General features: G+C 35.9%; 3 protein-coding genes across 3 annotated transcripts in view; 2 read left to right on the forward strand and 1 right to left on the reverse strand.

Moving 5' to 3' along the window:
* The window catches only part of LOC311295859 (uncharacterized protein), an 85,207-nt gene extending 82,211 nt beyond the window's left edge, over positions 1-2,996 (forward strand). The window contains exons 4-7 of the mRNA XM_084417395.1: positions 555-651; positions 718-840; positions 934-995; positions 2,340-2,996. Coding sequence (XP_084273521.1) covers positions 555-651; positions 718-840; positions 934-995; positions 2,340-2,390 — 333 coding nt within the window. The 3' untranslated portion in view covers positions 2,391-2,996. The remainder of the gene's footprint in view (positions 1-554; positions 652-717; positions 841-933; positions 996-2,339) is intronic.
* Positions 1-27,800, reverse strand: part of LOC311295608 (uncharacterized protein) — a gene marked incomplete at its 3' end in the record, with an annotated part of 334,919 nt that overhangs the window by 293,549 nt on the left and 13,570 nt on the right. The window lies entirely within an intron of this gene.
* Positions 1-27,800, forward strand: part of LOC311295867 (elastase-1-like) — a 304,045-nt gene that overhangs the window by 271,725 nt on the left and 4,520 nt on the right. The window lies entirely within an intron of this gene.

Here is a 27,800-nt window from a genome sequence, read left to right on the forward strand (position 1 = left end):
CTGTCTATGGTGAGTTAAAACACATATACAAACAATATCCAATGAAAATCTAGTCTGTCTTTGTACAACGAATTGTATTTGTTCTTGAAAATAAAAATAGTTCTATAAAAGTGCACAACAGTACACATCATCACAAGAGAATTGTCATTTTTATCTGTTTTTTTCACGGTCATGATGATTTCCACCACATCTAAAATTATATATTGTGGTTGATCTTGTAAAAGAAATTAAATTTTACACAATTTTACAATACATTTTAATGTAATCATTTTTAAATAGCATTTTAAATATAATTTCATTATTAATGTTGAGAGAGGGGTTTTACAAATAAAACATCTCTCTTACTTAGTGTTAATTATATTCATTCCCTTTTTCAAGCTCGTCTGCCTGTTCCTGTCATCAGCCATTCTTCAAAATCACCATCTTCATCATCAAATTGTTCACTGGTGTGTTCAGTGTTGAATGTGAGTGATGTGACTCTCTCCTGGTACAAAGGAATCAGTGTATTGTCCAGCATCAGTGTGTGTGATCTCAATAGCAGCATCTCTCTGGAGATTGAGTGTCTGGATGATTCCTACAGCTGTGTGCTGAACAATACCATCAGCAACCAGACCACACATCTCAACACTGAACTCTGTGGGCCATGTTCAGGTACATCTGTTATGATATTTTGTGTTTATGTACACATTCACTCACACTAATGACTCTCTCCTTCAGGTCCTCCAGTCCTCCAGTCTCTGATAGTGTTGATCTCTGTTGCTGCTGCTGGATCTCTGATGATTGTTACTGCAGTCGTGATCTTCTGCATCTGCAGGAAACACAGAAAAACAGACAGAGAAGGCAAGTATTATATATATACATATATTAAAATAATGTAAAGTAGTGCTCAAACATCATTTCATTGAGTGTTTTGTTTCTGTAATTATGAAACAGTTCAGACCCGTGATAGAGGGATCACTTACGCTGATCCGACATTCTGCAAAAGGCATAAATCGGTAAGAAAATGTATTTCTATGCATGGTGTGTCTGAATTATTGTAGCAGTGAGTCTAGACAGATATTTATAAAAGCAGTAGATGTATTTTAGTGTCCCTTTGTCTTCTGCTCTGATGCGTTTATTTTGTAGGGTCACAGAAGGCCATGAAGTAGGGGAGAGCGGGGCACAACCTAACGCTTTTTGACTTTCTCCGTTTGTGTAAATATACTTTGGGTTCAGAGTATTTATATTATTATTATTTTTTTCAAAATTAATTTCATTAATTGTCATCTTGTACTTCTATTATTATTTACGCCTAAAGAATGGAAGTGAAATGTGACAACATGCCCCATAGGTCGGACATGTTGTAACATGTAAGGGGCATATTGTAACCTGTCTGATCTAATCAAAAAAATATCCAACACAAACTAAAATATTTTGTCAATTAGACAATTATAATTTTTTTGATATAAAATAATAGCATTTCTTAAGAAATAAAAAAAGTAATTATTTTGGAGCAAGACAATGAACACACTGCAAAACACGTTTATACAGCATACTTCAAAACAATGCAGGCAAATAGATGAAAAAAACATTGATAAAAACACAGAGCTGAACACAACTCCAAAGTTGGTCCTGGAGCGCTACTGTCCTGCAGAGTTTAGCTCCAGCTTGCCTCAACACACCTGTCTGGAAGTCTCCAGTATGCTAGTAAGAGCTTGATTAGCTTCAGATGTGTTTAATTGAGGTTAAAACTAAACTCTGCAGGACAGTGGCCCTCCAGGACCAGGATTGGACGCTCCTGCTGTGTGGAATAGCATAGCGGGGCAAGTTTTAACACATTCCCCGTCTGCACAGCTGATTCAAACCTGGTTAGTGAATTCTGCAGATTAGATCAGCATTAAAGAACTATCTCAACTGTTAAATAGCATAAAAGTTTAAAATAATATCAGATTTGTCTAATATTAAGTAAACACAAAAACAGAGATGAGATAAATAACTTAAGCATTATACTTTTGCTATGGTTAAATAAATGTTCAGTGATATCTTCCAAAGATTTTTTAATTTTGGCACAATTTTTTCTCTATACAGTGTTGATATGGGAACTAATAAATCTAAGTTTCATCATGTTAGCATGTGTGGAAGTATTTAAAACAACTGTATTACAACTAGCCCCGCATTAGTTTGTGCCCCGCTCTCCCCTATTATTGGCACAAACTCTTATATGTCATCAGATATGCTTTTATCTCCCCAAAATGATAAAATACCATGTTATAGGCAGAAGGAGGAGGATTTTAGAAAAAAAGTGTGAAGAGAGTTCTTGATAAATACGCTGGTGAACATGTATTTGTGTTTTGTTTCAGAGTGCTACAGAGACTGATGCTGTGGTGTATGCAGGAGTCGCGAGACGTTGATCAACTCTTGAATTACAGAGCAGGAGAAGGATTTACATGTTATAGTTGGTATATGGTATAGTTATACATACTCTTAAAAAAAAATGTTCCAAAACGGGTTTTACGCATTCATGCCATACAACATCCTCAAATCCGGTCCTAGAGGGTCACTGTCCTGCAGAGTTTAGCTCCAACCTGGATCAAACTCATATAGCCTACCTGGAATTTTCTAGTAACTCTGAAAACCTTGATTTGCTTCAGTGTGTTTGATTTGGGTTTGATCTAAACTCTGCAGGGCAGTGGCCCACTGGGCCAGATTTGAGGAAACCTGACAGAGAAGAACCATTTTTGGTTCCACAAACCTCTGTGAACAGTTCATTTTCTTGTGAAGAACATTTTGATATTGTACAGAATTTTTTTTTTTTTCATCATAAAGAACCTTTTGTGGAATGGAAAGATTCCATGGATGTTAAAGGTTCTTCATGGAACCATCGATGCCAAAGAACCTTTATTTTTAAGAGTGTAGACAGGGCTGGACTGGGACTAAAATTCTATTTTGAACAAAACCAACCCATCTGGGCTACGATTCCCCTTGAATGGGGTTAAGGTCTTAATTTGGTGAAAATAAATAAAATAAGAGAGAAAAAATAATAACAGATTTATATATTTTACGAATGTACTGCAAATGCATTGCTGTTAACTAACTGCAGTTAACAAAATGAATGTTGCATTTATCTTTCACGGGCTCTTAATGAAATAACATTTGACCTCAGTTTACAGTGTAGAAAACCTTGTTCTTAATTCATGGGATGCAGTTTTGTTAAATTATCCTTTGTAATTGCTTTAGTGAAAAGTTACCGTAGTTCTTGTGTAAAATTCAAAGTTTAATTGTAGTAATTAGTAAGATCATGGTAGTCACTGGTAAAGTCACGCTTCTAATATTATTGTTCCAGATGTACTTTTGTGCATTGTATCATTTAAAGGTTCTGTGAAGGAGTAACATTAATGTTGTATTAAATCAAGGTCAAAATGTCAAACATTATAAAATGTGGATATTATATTCAATATTAAATGCTATTAATGGATTTATGTCATGGATTTTGAGCAGTGTTTTGTTTATGTTTGTATTGTTTTCAACATTTGTGTCAGTCCTGTGTGTGTGTGTGTGTGTGTGTGTGTGTGTGTGTGTGTGTGTGTGTGTGTGTGTGTGTGTGTGTGTGTGTGTGTGTGTGTGTGTGTCTCTGCTGATAGTGACTCTGCTGAAGCTCCTCCTGCTGGATGAACATGTTATTTCACCATCAGCTCTCTCACTGTGACGTTTTATAGTGAAAAATCCACACACAAAAAAAGGATATATCTATATTTCATATTTTGTATATATAAATGTATGCCTCTTTTTGTACAATATTAAATAAACATGCTTTAATATATCCTTTAAATTCTTCGGCCTCATTCTTGACCTTTGCAGACATCACAAATACAGCTCTACTCTTTGTTTATTTGATTCTACATCTTTATTCTGTTAGTCTTGAAATATAAATACATGTAAAAACTGTCAAAAACTGATTCAGATCATGTGTGTTTATGTAGCTTTTACACAAGCTCCAAACAAGACTAATGTAACAATTGAGAAAAGCAGCTCTATAAGAATATCCACTGACAGTAACATCCACTTATGATATAAAAAAAAAAAAAAAAAAAAAATCACTTCATATCTTCTGGATTCTGCATTTTTTTACATTTATTCATTCAGAAACTTAAAACAACAATGCCATTAAGAAAAACTATTCAATTAAAAGAATGAATTATTTTATTCAGTGAATTCATATTTAAACTTTGTCTTTTAAAAGGTGTCAAACATTAATCTCATCATGGCTGCGGGTGTTTCTGTTGAAACGCACTGTAAAACAGTTCTAAGAAGATGCTAAACACTGAAGTGGGAAATAATGAATGTGAAGCTGAGAAGAAGAAGAAAAAAATCTGACCACAATACATGAATCACGGTCGCACAAAATAAATGTGAACTTAGTCTCTTCAGTTTATTTTCCACTCTGCTCTTAGCTTGATCTTTATCTCTCATCATGACTATTTTAACACATTTCGGCATTCATCTCTGTTGAACCCCGTGATCCACAGATGTTTGGCCTGATCAAGTTTCTCCTTCTGATAAAACACACATTAATAAACAGTGTCACATGAATCTGAAGCTGTCAGGAGCTAAAAGTGTCAAAGAGCTGCAGTTACTTCTGCTTTTCTGCATGTGAACGAGTGTGTGTGAGAGATGAAGTGTGAAAACTAGAGCATAAACTGACCAGTGCAGTGGAAACTGTGTTATTAATACTGAACTATGACATTCAGATCTGATTAATATATCATAGTCATATTATGTTGATAAATAACATTTAAAAAAAATATAGAACAAAGCTGTTTATTGTGATCCTGGATGTCACTGTGTGAATGATTTAGACTAAAGGTCAAAAGGTCAAAGATCTCACAGAGAGCTGATCATCATGGGACATTTCATATTTATCAGCAGTTTATGACCAATATACATGAAACTGAATCATATTTCAGTTCAGATTCATTCATGTTAACTCAGTTTAATGGTGTACAGACAGTACGTCTCTCCTAAAGACCCTGCTGGAGCGCCAACTAGTGACTGAAAGTGTATATTAAATATATTAAATATTTAACATTTCAATAATCTGTTAAAAATGTGATCACAGCCACATCATCATATGTTTTATTCCAATTAAATCAGACAATCATCTAGAAGCTCCTGTGAAAACGGTCAGTATATTATTCAGTGATCTTCAGTGTGTTTGATCAGGAAATATCAACAGGTTTATTATACAGCAGCTCAATTTCCTCACTGAACTCCGATTAAATGTCTTTAATATTTATCATTGATTCATGAAATGTTCTCCTCCCAGTGACAATTTGCTTTTAAAATACAACTACATTCATAATACTTTATAACAATTTGATGATTTTCACAATATACTTATTTTCATAGCTCATGGTGTGTAGTGTATTGTTTTCTCTTCTGGTTAACTGAACGGCCTGTTCGCCTCTGCTGGTAGATGTTGTAACTACACATATCTAATAACTCAAAACTAACTATATATTAGTTTCAGGGTGATGTACAACAACATGATTTTCAGATAATGCTGCTTTAACTCCTCCTTGTGGCTGACTGGCAAACTACATCGTTTAAATCACTCTCTCTGTAAGGTGATGATACACAGGGCAACTTTTTGAGCAATGTTGCTGGGCACTTTCCCATTGAAAATGGCCAATACATCAATCTGGATACTTTAGATTGGTCGTGGGCCCTGTGTCTCATCTGGCTGCCTGTTGACCGCAACATTGGTATTAGTTCTGAACTGTTTTTCACGTGTATGAATGATTCTGAAGACATTATTTTATGTCTAATCATGATTTCAAGGTTAGAATTATGGCCAGTAACAGAAGAAAATGCAAACACGAGCCAGATGTTTTCAACTACATCTGCGGGGTTTACATCGAAACAGCAACAAAATTACAGATATTGAGAAAAACTGTTTATTTATGAATTTGCATTCATGTAAAGATCTTTGACATTCAGTGGAGTGAAGATATTTCTCCACTTCTTTGCAGACTTAATGTACATTTTAAATAAAAAATAATAAAATACATTAATGTTCACATTTTTTTTATAAAATTTTACATTTGACAGATTTTGTTATATAGGCTATGCATTAAAGCTGATACAATTTGAAAAAAAAAATCTTCAAATTTGTCAATAGTAGGCATTTATTGCAAATTAGTGGAATTTTATTGAAGATGCAGGTAATAAATTAAATTAATTTGGCTAAAAAAATGATTAAAAAAAAAACAATGAATCCTTTCATTGAGTGTGGTATTTGGTCAAGGTAAAACATTATATTAATTAGTAATATTAACGTATTTTTTCACTGCTCTCTGACATTTTAGTGTAAAATTCCTAAAAGTTATAGGCCTACTTTATGCCTCCTTTTGTATATTATTAAATAAACATGCTTTAATATCCTTTAAATTCTTCTGCCTCATTCTTGACCTTTGCAGACATCACAAATACAGCTCTACTCTTTGTTTATTTGATTCTACATCTTAATTCTGTTAGTCTTGGAATATAAATACATGTAAAATCTATCAAAAACTGATTCAGATCATGTGTGTTTATGTAGCTTTTACATGAGCATCAAAAAAGACTAATGTAACAATTGAGAATAGCAGATCTATAAGAAGAATATCCCCTGACAATAACATCCACTGCTTTTTATGATATAAAACAAAATCACTTCATATGTCTTCTGGATTCTGCATATATTTACATTATTTATTTATCTTTTAAAAGGTGACAAACTTTAATCTCATCATGGCTGCGGGTGTTTCTGTTGAAAACACCTTAAAACAGTTCTAGGAAGATGTCGACCACTGAAGAGGGAAATAACGAGTGTAAAGCTGAGAAGAAGAAGAAGAAAAATCTGACCACAATCGCATCACGGTTGCAAAAAATAATTGTGAACTTTAGTCTCTTCAGTTTATTTTCCACTCTGCTCTTAGCTTGATCTTTATCTCTCATCATGACTATTTTAACACATTTCGGCATTCATCTCTGTTGAACCCTGTGATCCACAGATGTTTGGCCTGATCAAGTTTCTCCATAGTATTTTTATCAGCTGTTCCTGAATCAGTTGTGTCTTTGGGTACAACATGCAAGTGATCAATGGAGAGCAGATGAGAGAGAAGAACTGTAAGTGTAGAGGCACTTTAACCGTAAACGCTGCGGTTTAATGCGCTTCTGATAAAACACACATTAATAAACAGTGTCACATGAATCTGAAGCTGTCAGGAGCTAAAAGTGTGAAAGAGCTGCAGATACTTCTGCTTTTCTGCATGTGAACGAGTGTGTGAGAGATGAAGTGTGAAAACAAGAGCAGAAACTGACCAGTGCAGTGGAAACTGTGTTTTTAATACTGAACAATGACATTCAGATCTGATTAATATATCATAGTCATATTATGTTGATATATAACATTTAAAAAAAATATAGAACAAAGCTGTTTATTGTGATCCTGGATGTCACTGTGAATGATTTAGACTAAAGGTCAAAAGGTCAAAGATCTCACAGAGAGCTGATCATCATGGGACATTTATCAGCAGTTTATGACCAATATGAAACATAATCATTTTTAAACTTCAGATTCAGTCATTTGAACTCAGTTTAATGGTGTACAGACACTACTTCTCTCCTAAAGACCCTGCTGGAGCGCCAACTAGTGGCTGAACATGGAAAACTGTCAGTATATTATTCAGTGATCTTCAGTGTGTTTGATCAGGAAATATCAACAGACTTTATTTTCCTCACTGAACTCTGATTAAATGTCTTTAATGTTTATCATAGTGAAGATGATTGCAATCCTCTTTGTTTCTAGAGATGGATTCATGAAATGGTCTCCTCACAGTTACAATGTGCTTTGAAAATACAAGGATATTCATAACACTTTAAAAAAAAAATTTAAATGAGAAAATTAATAGTAAAAAAAAAGATGATTAAGTTGCAAACAGCCCTACAGCAATCATTTTAATGCACTCTTCTAACACAGATATTTAAAAGGACAGGATGGATTTCTTCAAGTGATATGTGAGTGAAATTACTTTATCAGTATCTTGCTGTGGAAAGGCTAAGATAGTTGGCAGGTCTTGGTCTGTAACAGTCTGACTAAGCTGGTGTTCAGCTGGGTTTAAAGAAAGGGGGCCAAAACCTGCTAAACCAGTTATGACCAGGATGGGCCTCATCTGATCCTCCACACTCCAGCAGTCGTGTTCAGCTCCATCAGTTACATTGGGGTCAGTGTTGTTCAATGAGATTTTGACTGCCACAAGATGGTGTTTTTTTATCTTCTTCAGTTTTTACCTAGCATGCATGGCCTCAAAAATTAAAAACTGAGAAGATATTGCACAAAAACACAATAAAATAATTGTGTAGGCATCAGCGAGTTTTTGCAATATTATATTCCTGCAATACCAGAGGCTGCAGTTTCAGAACCGTATTTTTAGGACTCTAGTTTTGTGTGTGTGTGTGTGTGTGTGTGTGTGTGTGTGTGTGTGTGTGTGTGTGTGTGTGTGTGTGTGTGTGTGTGTGTGTGTGACAACGCCACCTAGCCAATTCTACTCCAAGAGGAGACCTGATTAAAACTTTAAACAAACAGATGCAAAGACTAGACCCATGGAAATTATATATATATATATATATATATTTTTTTTTTTTTTTTTTTTTTTTTTTAACAAAGATGACCATCATGATCAAACAGAGAGCTGATCATCATGAGATTCTTATCAGTGGTTTTATGACCAATATAGCCTACATGTCATAATCATTTCTAAACTTCAGATTCATTAATTTTAACAATCTGTTAAAATATAGTTATGTGATCACAGCCCCATGATCATATTTTTGATTCAGGTTCAATCTGATCATCACTAGCAGCGACTGTGAAACTGTCAGTATTTTATTCAGTGATCTTCAGTGTGTTTGATCAGGAAATATCAACAGACTTTATACAGCAGCTCAATTCCTCACTGAACTCTGATATCTTTAATGTCTTTAGTGTTTATTAATAGTGAAATCATTGATTCATGAAATGGTCTCCTGACAATGTGCTTTTAAAATACAAGTATTCATAATACTTTTTAAGAATTTTATGATTTTCACAATATATGTGTCTTTACAGCTCATGGTGTGTATTGTTTTCTCTTCTGGTTAACTGAACGGCCTGTTCGCCCCTGCTGGTAGATGTTGTAACTACACATATCTAATAACTCAAAGCATCTTCCTTCTTTGACGGCCATTCAAACGTATGTGTAGTCTGATAAAATTACATATTTGCAAGCAACATATAATATTGCAAATATTTCAATATGTTAAATTTCACCAGTGACTAATATACATATATTAATTAATTTTTCAATTTTTCAGGGTGATGTACAGCAACATGACTCTCCTAATGCAGATGACGCTGCTTTAGCTCCTCCTTGTGGCTGAATGGCAAACTACATCGTTTTAATCGCTCTCTTTAGGCCAACAGGTTTTAAAGGCCTAAAGTATCACAGTACTGTGATACTTTAGGTCTTTTAAACCTGTTATGGTAAATTTGTGAATAATCACTTTGCTTATTTGAATGTTTGTAAATAATATACGCTGCACTTACCCAATGAACGTGTTGAATCTCTCGATGCAAATATAACCATACAGCAGACTTTTACCTCCACTGTTTAACCAACAGTGTTTTTAACCACATAATGTTTATTTTAAGTTTCAGACATTTAAATAAATATAATTTATAGCAAAACAATACATACACAATGGTGTCTGGAAGCAACAAAAATCTATTATTTGCCATTGTGTTCTATTCCTAGCAGATACGGAGTGCAGTAACCAGGGGCACTGCCAGGAATTTTGGGCCCCATGACAAAAAAATCGAATTGGGCCCCCTTTGCGCAGCTGTTGTCATCACATCTCTAGGACTTAACTTATCAAAAGCTTTACATAACTCTAATCAAAGGCTTGCAACTGTCTTGCTTCTTGTAGTTCAAGTACTAGCACAATATTTACTGCTGGTGATTTGTAAATGCAAGTCTGCATACAGTATGCAGTTCACTATTTGATGCAAGATTAAAAGCCACCATAAAAATGTCCTTAAGGCAATCCTTTACAGTCTCAATGTATTTTTATTGTAAAATTAATTACAGATTTTTTAATAAAAGAAAAACGAAAAAACTTTTTAATTAAAATAAATTAACATCATAATCTCAAACCAATGAAAACAGCTATTTTTTTTTTTTTTTACTTAACTACACATATATGCCAACAACAAAGTAAAGTTGATGTGTAAAACAGGATTTCCACATCAGGGTTATTATAGTGCTACAAAACAGATTAAGTGATCACTAAATCAAAAGGTTTTGAGGTTTGGAATGATGGGAATAATAAATAATATAGTCTGTATCTATAGACGTCATATAACGTCCAAAATTCAGCCTAAATGAACGCATCAAACTGGATTATTTAAATATTGTCTGTTACTTACATGCAGGTTGAGGTAATCTACTCATTGTTTCTAACTGCATCCAGTACAGAGTTTTTTTTTTTTTTTTTTTTTTTGTCAAAATTGTCATTATGTGAGAAAATAATTTGTGTTTGATTTCTGTCATTAATAAATCTCATTTATTAAAATCTCAAATCTCATAATTTCATTTTCTTTTTTGTAATGGTAAAAAGAGCGAGAGAGACAGAACTCCACACAGACTCACTGGAATGATGCTAATGGTCATGAACAGATTGTTGGTCACCTTCCTCACTGGGACAGGGAGGGGTAACGTTAATTATGGGGACACTGGGCTGGGGTCCTGCTGACTCATCTGTTGTTAAGTCTGCTAAAAGGTGGGGTGGGGGGTGGGGTGGGGGGTGGTATCGCTGGCTCAACATCGTGATGTCTGTCAGCCATCACGATGGACGACGGCGTCTATCGGCCCAACCCTAAGAAAAAACATCTCGGTAACAAACGTATCCTCGGTTCCCTGAGATGGAGGGTCCATTCCCCTGGGAACACGCTGCCTCGGGACAGCATGTCTGCTTTGCTCCCTTTTTCAGTCTGCCCAGGACATGCACCGGTCTCAGCTGAGCGCAGGTTGTGTTGTGCCCATAAGAGGAGGTGTCTGGCTAGCTTGTACAGAGAGGCCTTGTGCTGAGTCCATCCTGATGGTTTATGTAGGAGGACTCCACCGCCATATTGTCTGACCGGACTAAGATGTGGTGCCCTGTTAGGTCTGGTAGGAAGGGTCTGAGGGCCAGAAAAACCGCCATCAATTCCAGGCAGTAAAGGGATAAAAACTTCTTAAAAGTGTGTGGTGCATGCCAGAGACAGTCCAAATGGTTGGACCGTGTACTGGTAGGCCACCCCTTTGAACGAGAATCTCAAAAATGGTCTGTGATGGGGGGCTATTTGAATATGAAAGTATACATGTGTTTTAATTGGTGTTGGTTTGTTAATTGGTTCTGTTCTCCTCCGTTCCCGCCTGTTTGTTTCCTTGGTTACAGATTCATTTGAGTTTCAGTTCAGGTTTGTCTAGTCAATTATCTCAGTAATCTCAGAGTATCTTCCTCTGCGCTAGGTATTAGTTCTGAACCAGTTTTCTCATGTATGAATGATTCTGAAGACATTATTTTATGCCTTATCCTGATTTCAAGGCTATAATTATGGCCAGTAACAGAATAAAATGCAAACACAAGCCAGAATGTTTTCATTTGAAATCATCAAAAAACAAACAAAAAAAAAAAAAAACATCAAAATTGGTAATAGTAGCATTTTTTTGCAAATTAGCAGAATTTTATTTAAGATGCAGGTAATAAATTAAATCAACTTGACTAAAAAAAAAAGTGAATCCTTTCTGTGAAGGATTTTTGTGAGTTAATGAATGTGGTTTTTGGTCAAGGTCAAACATTATAACATTAATTAGTGATATTAATGTATTTTTTCACTGCTCTCTCTCTCAGTGACATTTTTGTGTAAATTTAATAAAAAGTTATGGGCCTTCTTTATGTCTCCTTTTGTACAATATTAAATAAACATGCTTTATATCCTTTAAATTCTTCGGCCTCATTCTTGACTTTTGCAGACGTCACAAATACAGCTCTACTCTTTGTTTATTTGATTCTACATCTTTATTCTGTTAGTCTTGAAATATAGATACAAGAAAAAATGAACAAAAACTGATTCAGATTATGTGTCTTTATGTAGTTTTTACATGAGCATCAAAAAAGACTAATATAACAATTGAGAATAGCAGATCTATAAGAATATCCACTGACAAAAACATCCACTGCTTTTTATAGGCCTAATATAAAACAAAATCACTTCATATTGCTTCTGGATTCTGCATTTATTTACATTATTTATCAGAAACTACAAGGCCATTAAGAAAAAACCAAGAATAAATCGGTGTAATATTCAGTGAATTCATATTCAAACTTTAAAAATATATTTTAAAAGGTGATAAACATTCATTTCATCGTGGCTGTGGGTGTTTCTGTTGATACTCTGTAAAACAGTTCTAAGATGTTGTTGACCACTGAAGAGGGGAAAAAAAACTGAGTGTGAAGCTGAGAAGAAGAAAACAAAACTCTGACCACAATCGCATCACGGTCGCACAAAATAAATGTGTGAACTTTAGTCTCTTCAGTTTATTTTCCACTCTGCTCTTAGCTTGATCTTTATCTCTCATCATGACTATTTTAACACATTTCGGCATTCATCTCTGTTGAACCCTGTGATCCACAGGTGTTTGGCCTGATCAAGTTTCTCCACAGTCTTTTTATCAGCTGTTCCTGAATCAGTTGTGTCTTTGGGTTGAGATCTGTGCACACAAACCACACTGAACTAAACCACAGGCATCAGCTTCATCAGCCAACCGACTCGACACAGTGAAATAGAGTTCAATACAGCATTCTGAACGATTTACATCAACAAAACATGCGTTTCTGTGCAAATATAAAAGCAAGTGATCAACTAAGAGCAGATGAGAGCGAAGAACTATAAGTGTAGAGACACTTTAACCGTAAACACTGCGGTTTAATGCGCTTCTGATAAAACAAACATTAATAAACAGTGTCACATGAATCTGAAACTGTCAGGAGCTAAAAGTGTTGAAGAGCTGCAGATACTTCTGCTTTTCTGCATGTGAACGTGTGTGTGTGTGTGTGTGAGAGATGAAGTGTGAAAACTAGAGCAGAAACTGACCAGTGCAGTGGAAACTGTGTTTTTAATACTGAACAATGACATTCAGATCTGATTAATATATCATAGTCATATTATGATAAATAACATTTTTAAATAAAAATGAACAAAGCTGTTTATTGTGATCCTGGATGTCACTGTGAATGATTTAGACTAAAGGTCAAAAGGTCAAAGATCTCACAGAGAGCTGATCATCATGGGACATTTCATATTTATCAGCAGTTTATGACCAATATACATGAAACAGAATTTTGTTAAACTTCAGATTCAGTAATTTGAACTCAGTTTAATGGTGTACAGACAGTACGTCTCTCCTAAAGACCCTGCTGGAGCGCCAACTAGTGGCTGAACATGGAAAACAACATGTTATTTTACAGTGTTAAAGGCCTTAAAATTTGATATGTGGAAACATCAACAGACTTTATTTTCCTCACTGAACTCTGATTAAATGTCTTTAATGTTTATCATAGTGAAGGTGATTGAAATCCTCTTTGTTTCTAGAGATCATGAAATGGTCTCCTCACAGTTACAATGTGTTTTTATTTTTTTATTTTTTTATGAGAATTTTAATAGTATATGAAACACAAAAGTGGCTCACGTGTGTAGTGTTTTGTCTGAACGGCCTGTTCGCCCCTGCTGGTAGATGTTGTAACTACACTTAAAGGAACACAAAGCATCTTCCTTTTGAAGGCCATTCAGATACATATGTGTAGTCTGATGAAATAAAAGTATTTTCTAGCAACATATAAAACTGTAAATATTTCAGTAGGACTGTATTATATTTCAAGCTACTATTAGAACAGCAGCTACAAATTTAAAAATGATTGAAGATGATTAAGTTGCACATAGCCCTACAGCAATCATTTTAATGCACTATTTTAACACAGATATTTAAAAGGACAGGATGGATTTCTTCAAGTCACAGGTGAGTAAAATTACTTTATCATTATCTTGCTGTGGACAAAAACACACACAAAACAAAACGCTAAACCCAGCCTAAGATGGTTGGCAGGTCTTGGTTTGTTTCCAGTCTGGCTAAGCTGGTGTTCAGCTGGTGCAAAAAATAAAAAAAAATTGTTCAAAACCATTCTAAAACCAGTCTGCAAAACCAGTTATGACCAGGATGGGCCTCATCTGATCCTCCACACTCCAGCAATCATGTTCAGCTGCTCCATCAGTTACATTGGGGTCAGTGTTTGTTGTTCAATGAGATTCTGACAGCCACAAGATGGCGCCACAACAGTGTCTGTATTAGGAGAAACATCTGAACTGTTTATCTTTACTATTGACAATATAATAGTTAATAGCTGACAAAATCCTTACATTACTGTAATTGTGCTTGGATATGGGTCTGTGTTCCAGTGAGTCATTTTAAATGAATATGGAAAATATGTATATAAAGTGTTCTGGTAAAAGGTAAGGTATAATTTTGGAGAGGCTAGCAATAGCAATTTAGCTTTGAAAGCATATCTTCTAAAAGACCAATATCATTATTGTGTTTATTGTGTTTGATTTTTGTTAATATTTACGTTGCATGCATGGTCTCAAAAATTTAAAACTGAGAAAAAATTGCACAAAAACATGATAAAATACTTGTGTTGGCATCAGTGATTTTTTTTTTTTTCACCTACACAATCAATGCAAATAATAGACTCAACTTACTTTTAAGGTAAAAGAGGGCATGACCATTTTAAACTTGAATGTGCGAGTCTTTCAGTGTCAGACCAATACCAAGTATTATTTATCTGTGCAAAAACAGTTCATTGTTCAGTTCAGCTGGTACAGTAGGTCAGGCTGTTAAACCTGTGACCTTTGACCCCTCACATGCAACATCATATTACACTGTTCTGACTAGAGCTTTACATGTTAGCAAGAGGAGTCAACATGTTTTGGTCTGTTTTCCAAGAGGAAGCTTTTCCTATCTTTTCTTAAAGATGGAACTTTAAATTAAATGTAAGTCAGAAGTTTGGAAACATTACTATTTTTAATGTTTTTGAAAGAATTTTCTTCTGCTCATCAAGCCTGCATTTATTTGATCAAAAATACAGAACAAAAATGTAATATTGTGATATATTATTACAATTTAGAATAATTTCAATTATTTATACTTTAAATTATCATTTATTTCTGTGATGCAAAGCTGAATTTTCAGGATCATTACTCCAGTCTATCACATGATCTTTTAGAAATCATTCTAATATGATGATTCATTATCAAAGTTGGAAACAGTTCTGCTGCTTAATATTTTTCATAACCTGTGATACTTTTTTAGGATACTTTGATGAAAAAAAAAGAAAAGAAAAAAAAGAAGAAGCAAATGTTTTAAAATTGGAAATCTTTTGTAACAACAATATACACTGGGGTAATTTGGGGTCAGTAATATTTTTCTTTCTTTTTTGAAATAAATCAATACTTTTATTCAGCAAGGATGTGTTAAATTGATAAAAAGTGATAGTAAAGAAGATTTATATTATTAGAAATTTTATTTTATTTTGAATAAATGCAGTTCTTTTTAACTTTTTATTCATCAAATATATCAGGCAGCAGAACTGTTTCCAACACTCATAATAAATCAGAATATTAGAATGATTTCTAAAGGATCATGTGATAGACTGGATGTCACATGTGACACTGAAGACTGGAGTAATGATGCTGAAAATTCAGCTTTGCATCACAGGAATAAATGATCATTTAAAGTATAATAAATTGAAAACCAATTATTTTAAATTGTAATAATATATCACAATATTACATTTTTTCTGTATTTTTGATCAAATAAATGAGCAGAAGAAACTTCTTTCAAAAACATTAAAAATAGTAATGTTTCCAAACTTTTGGCCTGTAGTGTATATATATATATATATAACTGAACCGCTGTATCAGCATTGCACACTAGAGGGCAGACATGATTCATGACAGATGACAGAAAGATCACATCCTCCTGAGACCCAGGAAAAAAAAAAAAGTTTTTTGAATTTAGTTTTTTTCCATGTCTTAGACTAGAGCACAATAAACAAATGGTAAAAAAAAAAACTTTTTTGAAAAATAATATTTTATTCATATGTTATGCTATGTCCTCTGTAGTGGACACCAGGACTCAGTTGTTTAAAAAATAAAATGACATAAATTATATGTATAAGGAAAAACAATGGGATTTTTTTTCAATCACCAATAAATTTTACTTACAAAACACAACACGATATGATATCATATACCACATTACTGTAAGTACTAAAGCTGAGTCAGTGCAAGTGCAAACTAAAGCACTAATGGTGTCAAAGTTCAGAAAACATCATCCAATCCAACAATAGGCAGATGCTTATATAATAATAAAAAAGTTATGCTACATTCATGAAAACTCAGATGATTTCAAAAACATAAAATGTTCCACTGTAATGTACTCATGTAAAGCACTGCCATATTCCATAATTATTTACATATGACGGCTTTCATTCACTTGGACTTTATTTACTCCTTCACAACTTATTTTTCTGTGACTGTCTATGGGAAAAATGAACATTCAGTGATTTACTCACTCTTATTGTTCTAAAGCCATATTACATAGGCTATATGTTTTTTCATGTGAAAAAAAAAAAAATTCATGTATTAAAATAGCTTGAATGTAATTACACCCTTGCTTCATTTAGTATGTGCAGATTCATTAATATGCTAATTAGCCCCACCTCCACGCACTCACACCAGCTCAGATTGCTGCTGTCATTGCTTACAGTATAGTTTACGGTAGGTAGTTTAGTTTGTGACGTGACGTCAGAAAAAAACATTTCAAACCGCATTTTTGAGAATGTCTTTTTTCACTTATGAATTTACACATGGTTTGTCTTTAAGCATTTTAAAAACACCACATAGACATACAGTATAGGGTAGAGTGGGGGAAAACGCCCCCCACCTGTTTTTCCCAAAATGATCACTAAAAGTAGTCAAGATACATTTTTACTGTTGCTATGCACTACGTTGATAACGGGGATATACAAATCTCTATGGAGAAGCTGACATCAGCGACATATTTGAAGACAAGAGGATTACATGGTAAATGCTATAATTTTCAGATATTAGTAAGTGTTTAAGAGAATATTGTTCTGCAGGATATCGCAGTGATGTATGATAGATGAATAGTGAAGTCTGTAGTTTGAGATCATAATTATTTATAAGGAATATAATTATATTTAAAAAATTAAACATTTTTTTAAAAAGTCATAGCTTGTGGGGTAAAACCCCTACGCTGAGGGGTAAAACGCCCCCCCTGGGGACATAGTTTCTCTCTATCATAATTACTATAATAAAATATTTATGTCTATCAAATCCTTTGTTTTACACTTAATGCAGTATAACTAGGTGGTAAAATCTAAATATTTGAACAAAACATGAAAAAATTACCTCAAGTGAGCATTAACTAGCTAGCTTGCTAGCAAAGTTAGCTCACTGATGGAAGGTAGTTCAATTTGGCTATTTTGGACATTGCTGAAATACATATTAATATATATATACACGTTGATACATTACTTGCCTTTTACCTTTAGAGATTAAAAACTATTGTCTGTTAATTTTGCTGTTGATCTATGAACCAAACTGGTTGGAAAGAAAGGGGGCATTTTACCCCACCTTGGGGGGGCGTTTTACTTTTACCCCACCGCTGGGCCCCCTTTGTACAAAAATATTTTCAGTCAAAATGCTAATTAATTATGAAGGCTGAGCAATTTTAATATTTGGTGAATAACTCCTGCCATAGTCACTCAAAACCGGGATGGCAATTCTAGTCACATTTATGTTTTGTTTCACTGTAACGTCACACTTTCCTTAAGGGGGGCGTTTTTTTCCCCCACTCTACCCTAAACAACATTAAAAGTTTTCACCACAAGGGGGTCTTTAAAAAAAAAGAGTGAAAACATGCCATAGGCTACAATAATCTCATGTGTCGCGTTGCATATATTCCAAATGTTCTGAAGGCTTTGACAAGAAACAAACCATTTTACTTGATAAAAACTGACATGTTCCTAAGATATTATATAATGCAAGAGCATTTCCACTTACAGTCCAACACGTTCTCACTCCCAACTCACGTATTGGCACCCTCTGCGTCACTTTTTAACAACAGCACACCATCATATTAGAATGATTTCTGAAGGATCATGTGACACTGAAGACTGGAGTAATGATGCTAAAAATTCAGCTTTGATCACAGGAATAAATTACAGTTAAAATATATTAAAATAGAAAACAGTCGTTTTAAATTGTCATAATATATTTGTATTGTTTTTTATCAAATAAATGCAGCCTTGGTGAGCAGAAGATACTTCTTTTAAAAACATTAAAAAATCTTACTGACCCCAAACTTATATATATATATATATATATATATATATATATATATATATGTGTGTGTGTGTGTGTGTGTGTGTGTGTGTGTGTGTGTGTGTGTGTGTGTGTGTGTGTGTGTGTGTGTGTGTGTTTTTCTTTACATTTCCAAAAATGTAAACAAGTAAAATCATTCTTGCTCAATGAAAAATGGAAGGAACAAAACAAAGAAGAGAGAAAAAAAGAAACAGCAAACAGATATTAATCATGGTACATGAAAGATCTCATATTTTTAAAAAAAGAAGTACATTTTCTATTATCAGTTATTCTTAGTGACTTGATTAAATATTTTACTTTACATAAGAAATCATTAAAAGTAGGACATTTCTTAAGAAACCTTTGTTTGTGAAAGTAAAACTTTGCCACAAGGATAAGAAGTTAACAGTATATTCTAAAAATTTGTTTGGGTTTTCAAAAAGACAAATGACATCCGTAATGATTACCGTTCATATTAACTTTAGAAAAACAATAAGAGCTTTAATAAAAAAAATAAAATAAAAAAAATGATGAAACATTACAAGAGAAAAACAAATGACAGATGTCTTCAATTTCATTCTTACAGAAGGTGCATAAGGGGTGGGATGCGTGACACCATTTGATAATAAGTCACAATCATGGGGTGAGTATTGTGAAATATTGAACCATTTTTTTCCTGGCAAATGATGTTGAAGAACCAGGGGGGCTCAAGCCCCTGCCCCTTTTGTCTCAAAATGTATTGTGCCCCTCTCTGATAAATGTAAATTATTATTATTATTAAAATAAATATTATAATAAATAACAATACACTTATACACCATTGCCACTAACAATAATAAATACAAAAAAATATTAAATGTATTTATTTTTTTGGCGGAAGCATTTGGCGGAGGTGAAGTGGTAGGCGGAGTTTCCTCTGCAGCGCTATGTACAGTGTGCAGCAGTTCGCCCACTGTCTACGCGAGTCTTCAAACTGCACGGGCAACAGGTAACATTAAGCTAATACGGAAAAGTTACATTTATCCTACCATGCTACTGTAAAAGTTGCGGCAGCATGTAAGTTATGCTTAACAATCATAAAAGTATAACTTAATTTCAGCCGCATTCTGAGTCTGACAATGTCATTCGCACAATCGCACTAGACTAAGACTAAGATTAATAAATGGTGTAGAAGTGTAGTTCTTTATTAGGTCATGTTAACAAATGTAATGAAACCTTATTGTAAAGTGTTACTGATTTCATGATAGCTAACACTTTAATGAATACATAGCCTACATAAAACTTATAACATCAACATAACTAAACATAAATTCCTCATAATTACTTACTTGATTCTCTGTTTTGTTTGGTAAAGTAAATCATATTTAGTACCTATTTTTGTTTAATGTGTAATGCATTCTAATTGTATCACCATCTTAAATTTCATTGGTAATGAAGAGAGGCTCTCTGACCTACTGCTGCTCTCCATCGAGCGAGATCTTCCAAATAATTGTGAGGAAATCATTAAAATATATAAAAACACAACAGACAGGACTGCTTTAAATACAGTTTTTAACGTTTTTTAAAAAAAGTGCCCTTTTTGGTCCTTCCGCCCCTGCCCTGGAGGAGGTCTGTGCACGCCACTGGATTAGTGTGTGGTGTTAATGATGACAGCATACAACTGCGATTATTGGCTGAGGATGGACTGACGTTTGAGACAGCGCTAAAGAAAGCTCAGGCTAATGAGGCTGCTAATAAGGATATGGCTGATTTGCATAAAGATAAAGGAAATCGAATGGGTAGCACAGTTTTCAAGATGGACACAGGAGAAAAGAGTAAGTTGAGGGTTACAGGAATGTGCTATCGATGTGGTGGAAGTAACCATGGGCCAAAATACTCGAGATTTGCTGATACTGAAGAATTTTTTTTATAATTGTGGTAAAATTGGACAAAGAATATGTAGAATGAAACCGGTGTTGATAAAGAAAGGACATCTTGGAAATGGGGGAGAGGAAATCAATCAAAGAGGGCAAATTATCTTCAAGAAGAGGAGGAAGATCAGTCTGAAGAAGTTTCATAGTGACACCACAGCCCCATGTACCCCCTATTACGCAGACACTGGTTGTAAATGAATGCCCTGTGAAGTTTGAGATTGACACTGGATGTAGTGTGACTGTCTTCTAAGATGGACTAAGGAAAAATGGAAGCTAAAAAGAACTTGCCTGAACTCAAAACAAGCTCTCTCATTTTAAAAACATACACTAGACAGTCAGTGCATGTTCTAGGCACCACCAAGGTTAAAGTCTAACACAAAGGGGCTGTTGAAAACCTTTTTCTTCGTCGAAGCAAGAGACCAGGAGACGTTGGGGATCACGTTCAAACAAAGTTATTCTTTATTGAGGACTTTGCGTTGACGCGGCTGCAGTTCTTCCCAAATCAGTCTAAAGTATATACAGTTTGCATTGTAGTTATATACATTCCAAGGGGGAGGGATTACATAGAGGTGGAGACCCTGAACAAAGCATGCAAATGAAGTAGGAACACACCCCACTCTGAGTCCAATTGAATCAGCATAACTATTCACATGCTGATACTGGCCAGGAACTCCAATTCCAATAGCCATCCCAGACCCATTAAAGACAAAAGGTGAAAGTCAATCAACCTAACGATTCAACGTCTGGGCTCCGAAAGGTGAGAATCAAGTGATCTGACTTATTTAAAACACAATAGAGAAAACAGGTCTGGCAGGAAAGGAGACTCTTTGCTGGAGACTCAATAATCATCTGAAATCAGTCTACTAAACTTTATCAGTTTATATACTATTGCAGTGGAAAAACTAAATTAAACTTTTAATAAAAATGTAATCCAACACTTCCCCCTTTGAGAGTTCTAATAACTCTCACAAAAATACAAATTTATACACTTAAAAGTTAATTCTTGTAACTTGTGTAAATTACAGGCACGTGTAACTTATTCTGTGTTGTGTCCTTGATTTACATGAGTGTCATAGTTCTTCTCAAAACCATAACTGTTGACACCTGCGACGCAGGGTGTAAAATGTCATATAAACTACATGATTACACAGAAAACCATGTAGCATAAGAGTGGAATTCTTGAAAGTCCATGGCGCCTGAATAGCTGTGAAGTCTGTTTCCTGTAGCGTCCATTTCCCACGTAGAGTCGCTCTGATGACTCGTCCCTCATGAGGCTTGTTCATGGAAATCTGAGGTGATGCTTTACACTAGGTTTCTGCTTGCGAAGACATCAACACATACGAGTAATACAAGAAAACAAAGAAACAGCAGAACAGCAATATTCATGCATAGACTTCATCCTTCCATAAGTCATTTGATCGTATAGTGGTTTTAAGTCTAACTTTTATCAAAGTACACTTAAAAGTTCATTCTTGTAACTTGAAAAAGTTACAGGCACAAACATGATCTGTGTTGTTCATCTGTAATTGCATGCTGACACAGAAACATAACATGCAACTAGGGTCCGTGAATTTTCTCTGCGTTGTGTATTTTTCATTTTCTTTGGTGATAGTTCGTTCAGCAGTAGGTCTGGTTGTCTTCTTGAGGTTGTGGCTTCATATGCAGGTGAGGAGGTCTTCGCATATAGATCTCGGGACAGCCATCAAGTTTTATCTGCACACTGTAAAGGCCTGTTCACACCGGGACGAATTTCGCGCGCGATATTCGCCGACGTTTAACGCCTCGTGACTAAACAAAGGGCGCCAATGTGAGTGTGCACACCGACGCGAAAAACGCCACGCGTAAAAGCGTCATTTTTTAAAAAACGCCTCGGGTTCGTTTTTTTGGTTTGACGCGCCGCGTCAAAAACTATCCGACCAATGAGATTGGCGCTTTTGCTCACGTGTCTGGAGCTTCTGAAGTTACAGTAAAACACAACTTGGGGGCGCTCAAACACAAAACGGTCTTGCCGAGCACACATACAGGCGAAGAAGATAGCGTCTACACTGCTGGGAAGAAATAAGACGAGGAAGATGCAAGGCAAGATGAATGTAGAGCTGCTGGCCTCGTTGGTGTCGGAACATAAAGAACTATATGACAAACGCGACTACAAAAATCTTGATAAAAGAGAACTGTTATGGAGTGGTATTGCAGAGCAAATGGGCCTTGATGGTGAGTTTCATTTTACTTAATTGTCTTTCATGTACATAGGCTTGTAACTTTTTCCCACGAACGTTTGACAATCGCGCCATCTAATGTCAGGGAATGAATTTGCATGTTCACTCGGCTCATCGTCAGCGAAAATCGCTTGGGTGTGAACACAAAAAACGCGTTGAAAAACGCTGGCGAATAACGCGCGCCGATATTCGTCCCGGTGTGTAAGGCCCTTAAGAAAGAAAAACAGAAAAACAGAGAGCAGTATTTCTTCAAACACTACGGTTGTAGCAGTTTAAACACTATGGTTCTATCGTTTTCAGAGTCTACTGTTGTCGTTTCATTCTTTCCCTATTTCTTAATTTATTTGACACCTATGGACCAGTGAGGTAAGGATGGACTAAATCGGGAAAGGCCTATGAGGTAGTGTCTTCACCCTGGGTTCACCCCCGAAGCCTGTTGCGTCAGTTCCTCCCAGGGCACCTCACTTGTCCGTGTCCTATTCTGTCCCTGTGTTGTGTACACACTGTACAGTGTGTGAGAAAATTTGCACATTTCCATTCTCCAGTGAAACATCAGTCCTAATAAACATCATTAACAGAGGATGGTTGTCTGACTGCAATATTCTATGGCATAGCATTTAAGGCTGTGAGTTTTCTGAATGTCCCCCAAACAAAGGCTGTGACAGTCACTAAAGCCGCGTTTCCACCGCAGGAACTTTCCCCAGGAACTAGGAACTTTGGGCTGGTACTCGATGTGTTTACACCGCAGGAACCAGGGTCTAAATGAAGTTCCGGGTAAATATTTCCCCCTCCGATAGTCCCTGCTCACGAGGTAGTACTTTTTCAAAGTTCAGGAACTTTCAGGGGTGGGACTTGTGCGCTGCACAAGCTGATTGGTTGTGTTCACGCCGCATTTTGGTTGGATGACTCCACGCAGCATTTTCTTTATTTTTAACCTCCCTTTTAAAAAGTGGCTTCATGCAGTAAAGTTGTCTGTCTGCAAATATGGAATTTAATAAAACAAACTGGGGGACTGGCGACGAGTTTCAGGCTTTATTATTTGGGTATTTGTGGAAGAGGAAACTTTCTGCGCGCTCGTCACAGCCATCTCACGGCCAATGTCCGCAATAGCTGATAACATACAATTTTATATCTAACGTTAGCATTACGAGCTCTGAACACGCTTTATCAGTGCTCGTCTCTTTTCTGCCACAGCTTTTAATATTAAGTCATTATGTTTACACATTGTCATCTATTGCAAGGCAAACCATGTTACAAATTTACTATAACAGGATTGAAATAGCGCATTGAGGTTGGTAACAAACAACTATTTACAAGACTGTCACTATTTATGATTGATAGACGGGGTTCAGGCTTTTTTTAAGAGTATTTGCGCAAAAGGAAATTTTTGCGCGTTCGTCCCAGTCATCTCACAACGTACCTTGTCTAATTTTATACGCATACGAGCTTTCTGAACACGCTTTAGTATCAGTGCTCGTCTATTTTGTTATGTTAATTACCTCGTTAGTAAACCAATAACTGCAGCACAGTTTGAATCTCCTCCATACTTATAAATGTGGCGCTCAAAACTGATTACTGTCCGTCGCAGACTGGGAGGAGCAGTTGTGCGCAGTTTATATTCCCGGTACTTTAGACCGCGGTGTAAACGCAGAAAGCAACCGGTCTGGGGCAAAAAAGGTTCCTGGGAAAAAAGTTCCTGGGACAAATTGTTCCGGGTAATTTCGGTGGAAAAGCGGCTTAAGTCTTTCATCTTTGTTGTAAGTTACTGGGGAGATTAAGCAATCACAGCCCAAATGGTTAAAACCTCAAAAAGCTTACCCACGAGTCCAATGACGAGGGGAGGGGTTGCTTCAAAGTAGCAAACAAATGTAGTAAGAGCTGCATAACATTGTTAACTTGCCTTAAGTTATTTTTGTTTTTTCTACATTCTTTTCCAAAATGTCCGTGCTTGCCACAGTAAGAACAACTGGCTTCTCTAGGACTTTTGCGTTTCTTTGGCTTCTCTGAGTTGACCTTAACAGAAACTGCTGCAATTCTTACTCTCTCTTTGACATCAGAATCTCTTTCCCAAATAGCTAAACTGTCCAAGTTGTCTTCCAGGGTTTTCGTACACCATGTGATGTTTAAGTAAGGCAAAGCCTTTCTGTGTTCTGGCAAAAGACAATGAAACCATGTGCGAACCAAAGGACCATTTTCACCTAACACCTTTTCTGGAGTGTCGGCAATTCCGCTGTAAACGGCAGCGATCTGACAGAATCGTTCTGTGTACTCACAAACAGTCTCACCCTTCTTCTGTACACAATTGGTTATTTTTGACCAGTCCACGTTTGGTCCAACAATGTTCTTTAAAATTTTCAGAACTTCCTCTCTCAATTCATCTTTACTGGCTTGTTGCAGTTCAGAATTGTTTACAGCACTTTCAAAATCATTGAATTCTGACTCAGTCAAGATCTGTGATATTAGCTGAGTGACTTCAGCTAGAGTCATATCATAGAGCCGCATTTTGCTGATCAATGCTCTTCTAAACTCAGAAAAATTTCTTTGCACTGATGGCAAACTTTCAGCAATTCTCTCAATATCTTTAGGAACTAAAGATGTTTTGACTGCTTGTGGCTGCAATATGGGGTTTGCAAATGGAACTGTATCAACACCTTTTCCCTGAGGCTTTTGTCTAGCTACGCACACTTCAACTGCATTTACATCTGCATTTACATCTGCATTGACCTTGTCCTCTATACTATCAAAAGACTGTAAATCAGGATAGCTTTCATCTGACTGTTGGTCTTCTAAATCACATTTGGTTGAGGCTTTGTTATGGCCCACGTTTGTCTTGAGACAGGACACCTGAGTCTGCAATTGTTTGATCTGATCTTTCAACTTATCAATACAACAAGCTTGTTCTTGTGCAATGGATAAGCTAAATTCTCTGTGACAGAAGATAATGCCTTTGACATTTTTCTTGCGAATACTTTCTCCTAGTACCTTCTTACAATCTTCAATTGACCACACTTTTTCTGGATCAATGCCAAATTTCTTTGTTAAATTCAATCTGACTGGCTCAGTCACGATGGAGTCCATGTGCTCTCTTAACAAAGACTTAAACTCATTGTCTGTCCATAACGGGCTAGCTAATCCACCTTTCTCTGTTGTAGGTATCAGCCTAGCATTCCTTCTAACCATTTTGTGACTTCCTTTGTTACTTAACAATCACAAAACACTAAAACTTCTCTATTGTCTTACAAAACAGAGGGTACAATCTTATTACCACATGACGCTAACTCTTCTCTAGCTTACAGAGGATAGGTCTTCTCTAGCAAGAGCAAACACACAATATTAACATGTAACTGTTAATCTTCCCTGCCAACAACAGAGGGTAAATTTCATCTCTAAAAGCAAACTTTAGAGGCTTATCTTTAGTTAACCAAACTTCTACAGCTGTTTGTTAACTACTTCTCTGAACGGCGCAGAGGAAAACATTTGTACTGGTCTGCATTGGTTCTTTTAATGGAGTGAAACTCACCGAGTCTTTCATTTGTAGAGAAAGATTCCGTCTGGAAAAATTCAGTCTTTGAGATCTTTTTTGGAGCTTGAAGTTTTCAATCTGGATTCAGAAGATTCAGTCTGGAACTCAGTCAGCTTTGTTGAGATCTTTGAGCTTGAAGTTTCTTTGAGTTTCCTTCTTCTCCATCCGGGTCACGGCAGCAAATTGTTGAAAACCTTTTTCTTCGTCGAAGCAAGAGACCAGGAGACGTTGGGGATCACGTTCAAACAAAGTTATTCTTTATTGAGGACTTTGCGTTGACGCGGCTGCAGTTCTTCCCAAATCAGTCTAACTAAAACATTATACAGTTTGCATTGTAGTTATATACATTCCAAGGGGGAGGGATTACATAGAGGTGGAGACCCTGAACAAAGCATGCAAATGAAGTAGGAACACACCCCACTCTGAGTCCAATTGAATCAGCATAACTATTCACATGCTGATACTGGCCAGGAACTCCAATTCCAATAGCCATCCCAGACCCATTAAAGACAAAAGGTGAAAGTCAATCAACCTAACGATTCAACGTCTGGGCTCCGAAAGGTGAGAATCAAGTGATCTGACTTATTTAAAACACAATAGAGAAAACAGGTCTGGCAGGAAAGGAGACTCTTTGCTGGAGACTCAATAATCATCTGAAATCAGTCTACTAAACTTTATCAGTTTATATACTATTGCAGTGGAAAAACTAAATTAAACTTTTAATAAAAATGTAATCCAACAGGGCTTATCAAAAAACTCGAAGCAGTGGTGGTGGCAGGATCTGGGCCTAATTTATCAGGACGATCATGGCTCATAGACCTGTAACTCAGCTGGGAGAAAGTGAGTAAAATTAAAGACAGTTGTTGCAAGACATCTTAAGGAAACATGAAACAGTTTTCAAAGAGGAACTTGGGACAATAAAAGGAGCCACTGCTAAGATTCATGTACCAAGTGATGCAAAGCCTATTTTTTTTTTTTTAAATCAAGGTCACTGCCTTTTGCTATGAGAGAGAAAGTTGAAGCTGAACTTGATCGCCTGATTAAAGACCATATTATAGAGCCTGTGGAATTCTCAGAGTGGTCAGCACCTGTTGTGCCGGTTTTAAAGCCAAATGGGTCAGTATTAAGACTTTGTGGAGACTACAGAGTAACCATTAACAGAGAGTCGTCACTGGAGCAGTATCCCATCCCTCGAATGGAGGACATGTTTGCAGTTTTAGCTGGAGGTGAAAAAAGTTCAATATGAGTCATGGCATGCATATCAACAAATTCTGTTAGATAAGACTTCAAATCCGTATGTGACCGTGAATACACACAAAGGATTGTTCACATACACCACATTACCTTTCGGAGTTAGTTCCAGTCCAACAATCTTCCAGAGAAACATGGAAGAGGTCCTGAAAGACATTCCAGAGGTCACTGTATATCTGGACGATATTTAGCTGACAGGACGAGATGATCAGGAGCATTTGAGGACACTGGATCAAGTGTTGCAGCGGTTGGAGGAGTATGGTTTGAGGTTGAAAAGGGGAAAGTGTAAATTCTTGGAAAAGGAAGTATTTTTTTCTGGGACACAAAGTGGGTGACACTGGTATTCATCCATTTCTGCA

This window comes from Rutilus rutilus, assembly GCF_951802725.1.
Source record: "Rutilus rutilus genome assembly, chromosome: 8".
Taxonomy (NCBI): domain Eukaryota; kingdom Metazoa; phylum Chordata; class Actinopteri; order Cypriniformes; family Leuciscidae; genus Rutilus; species Rutilus rutilus.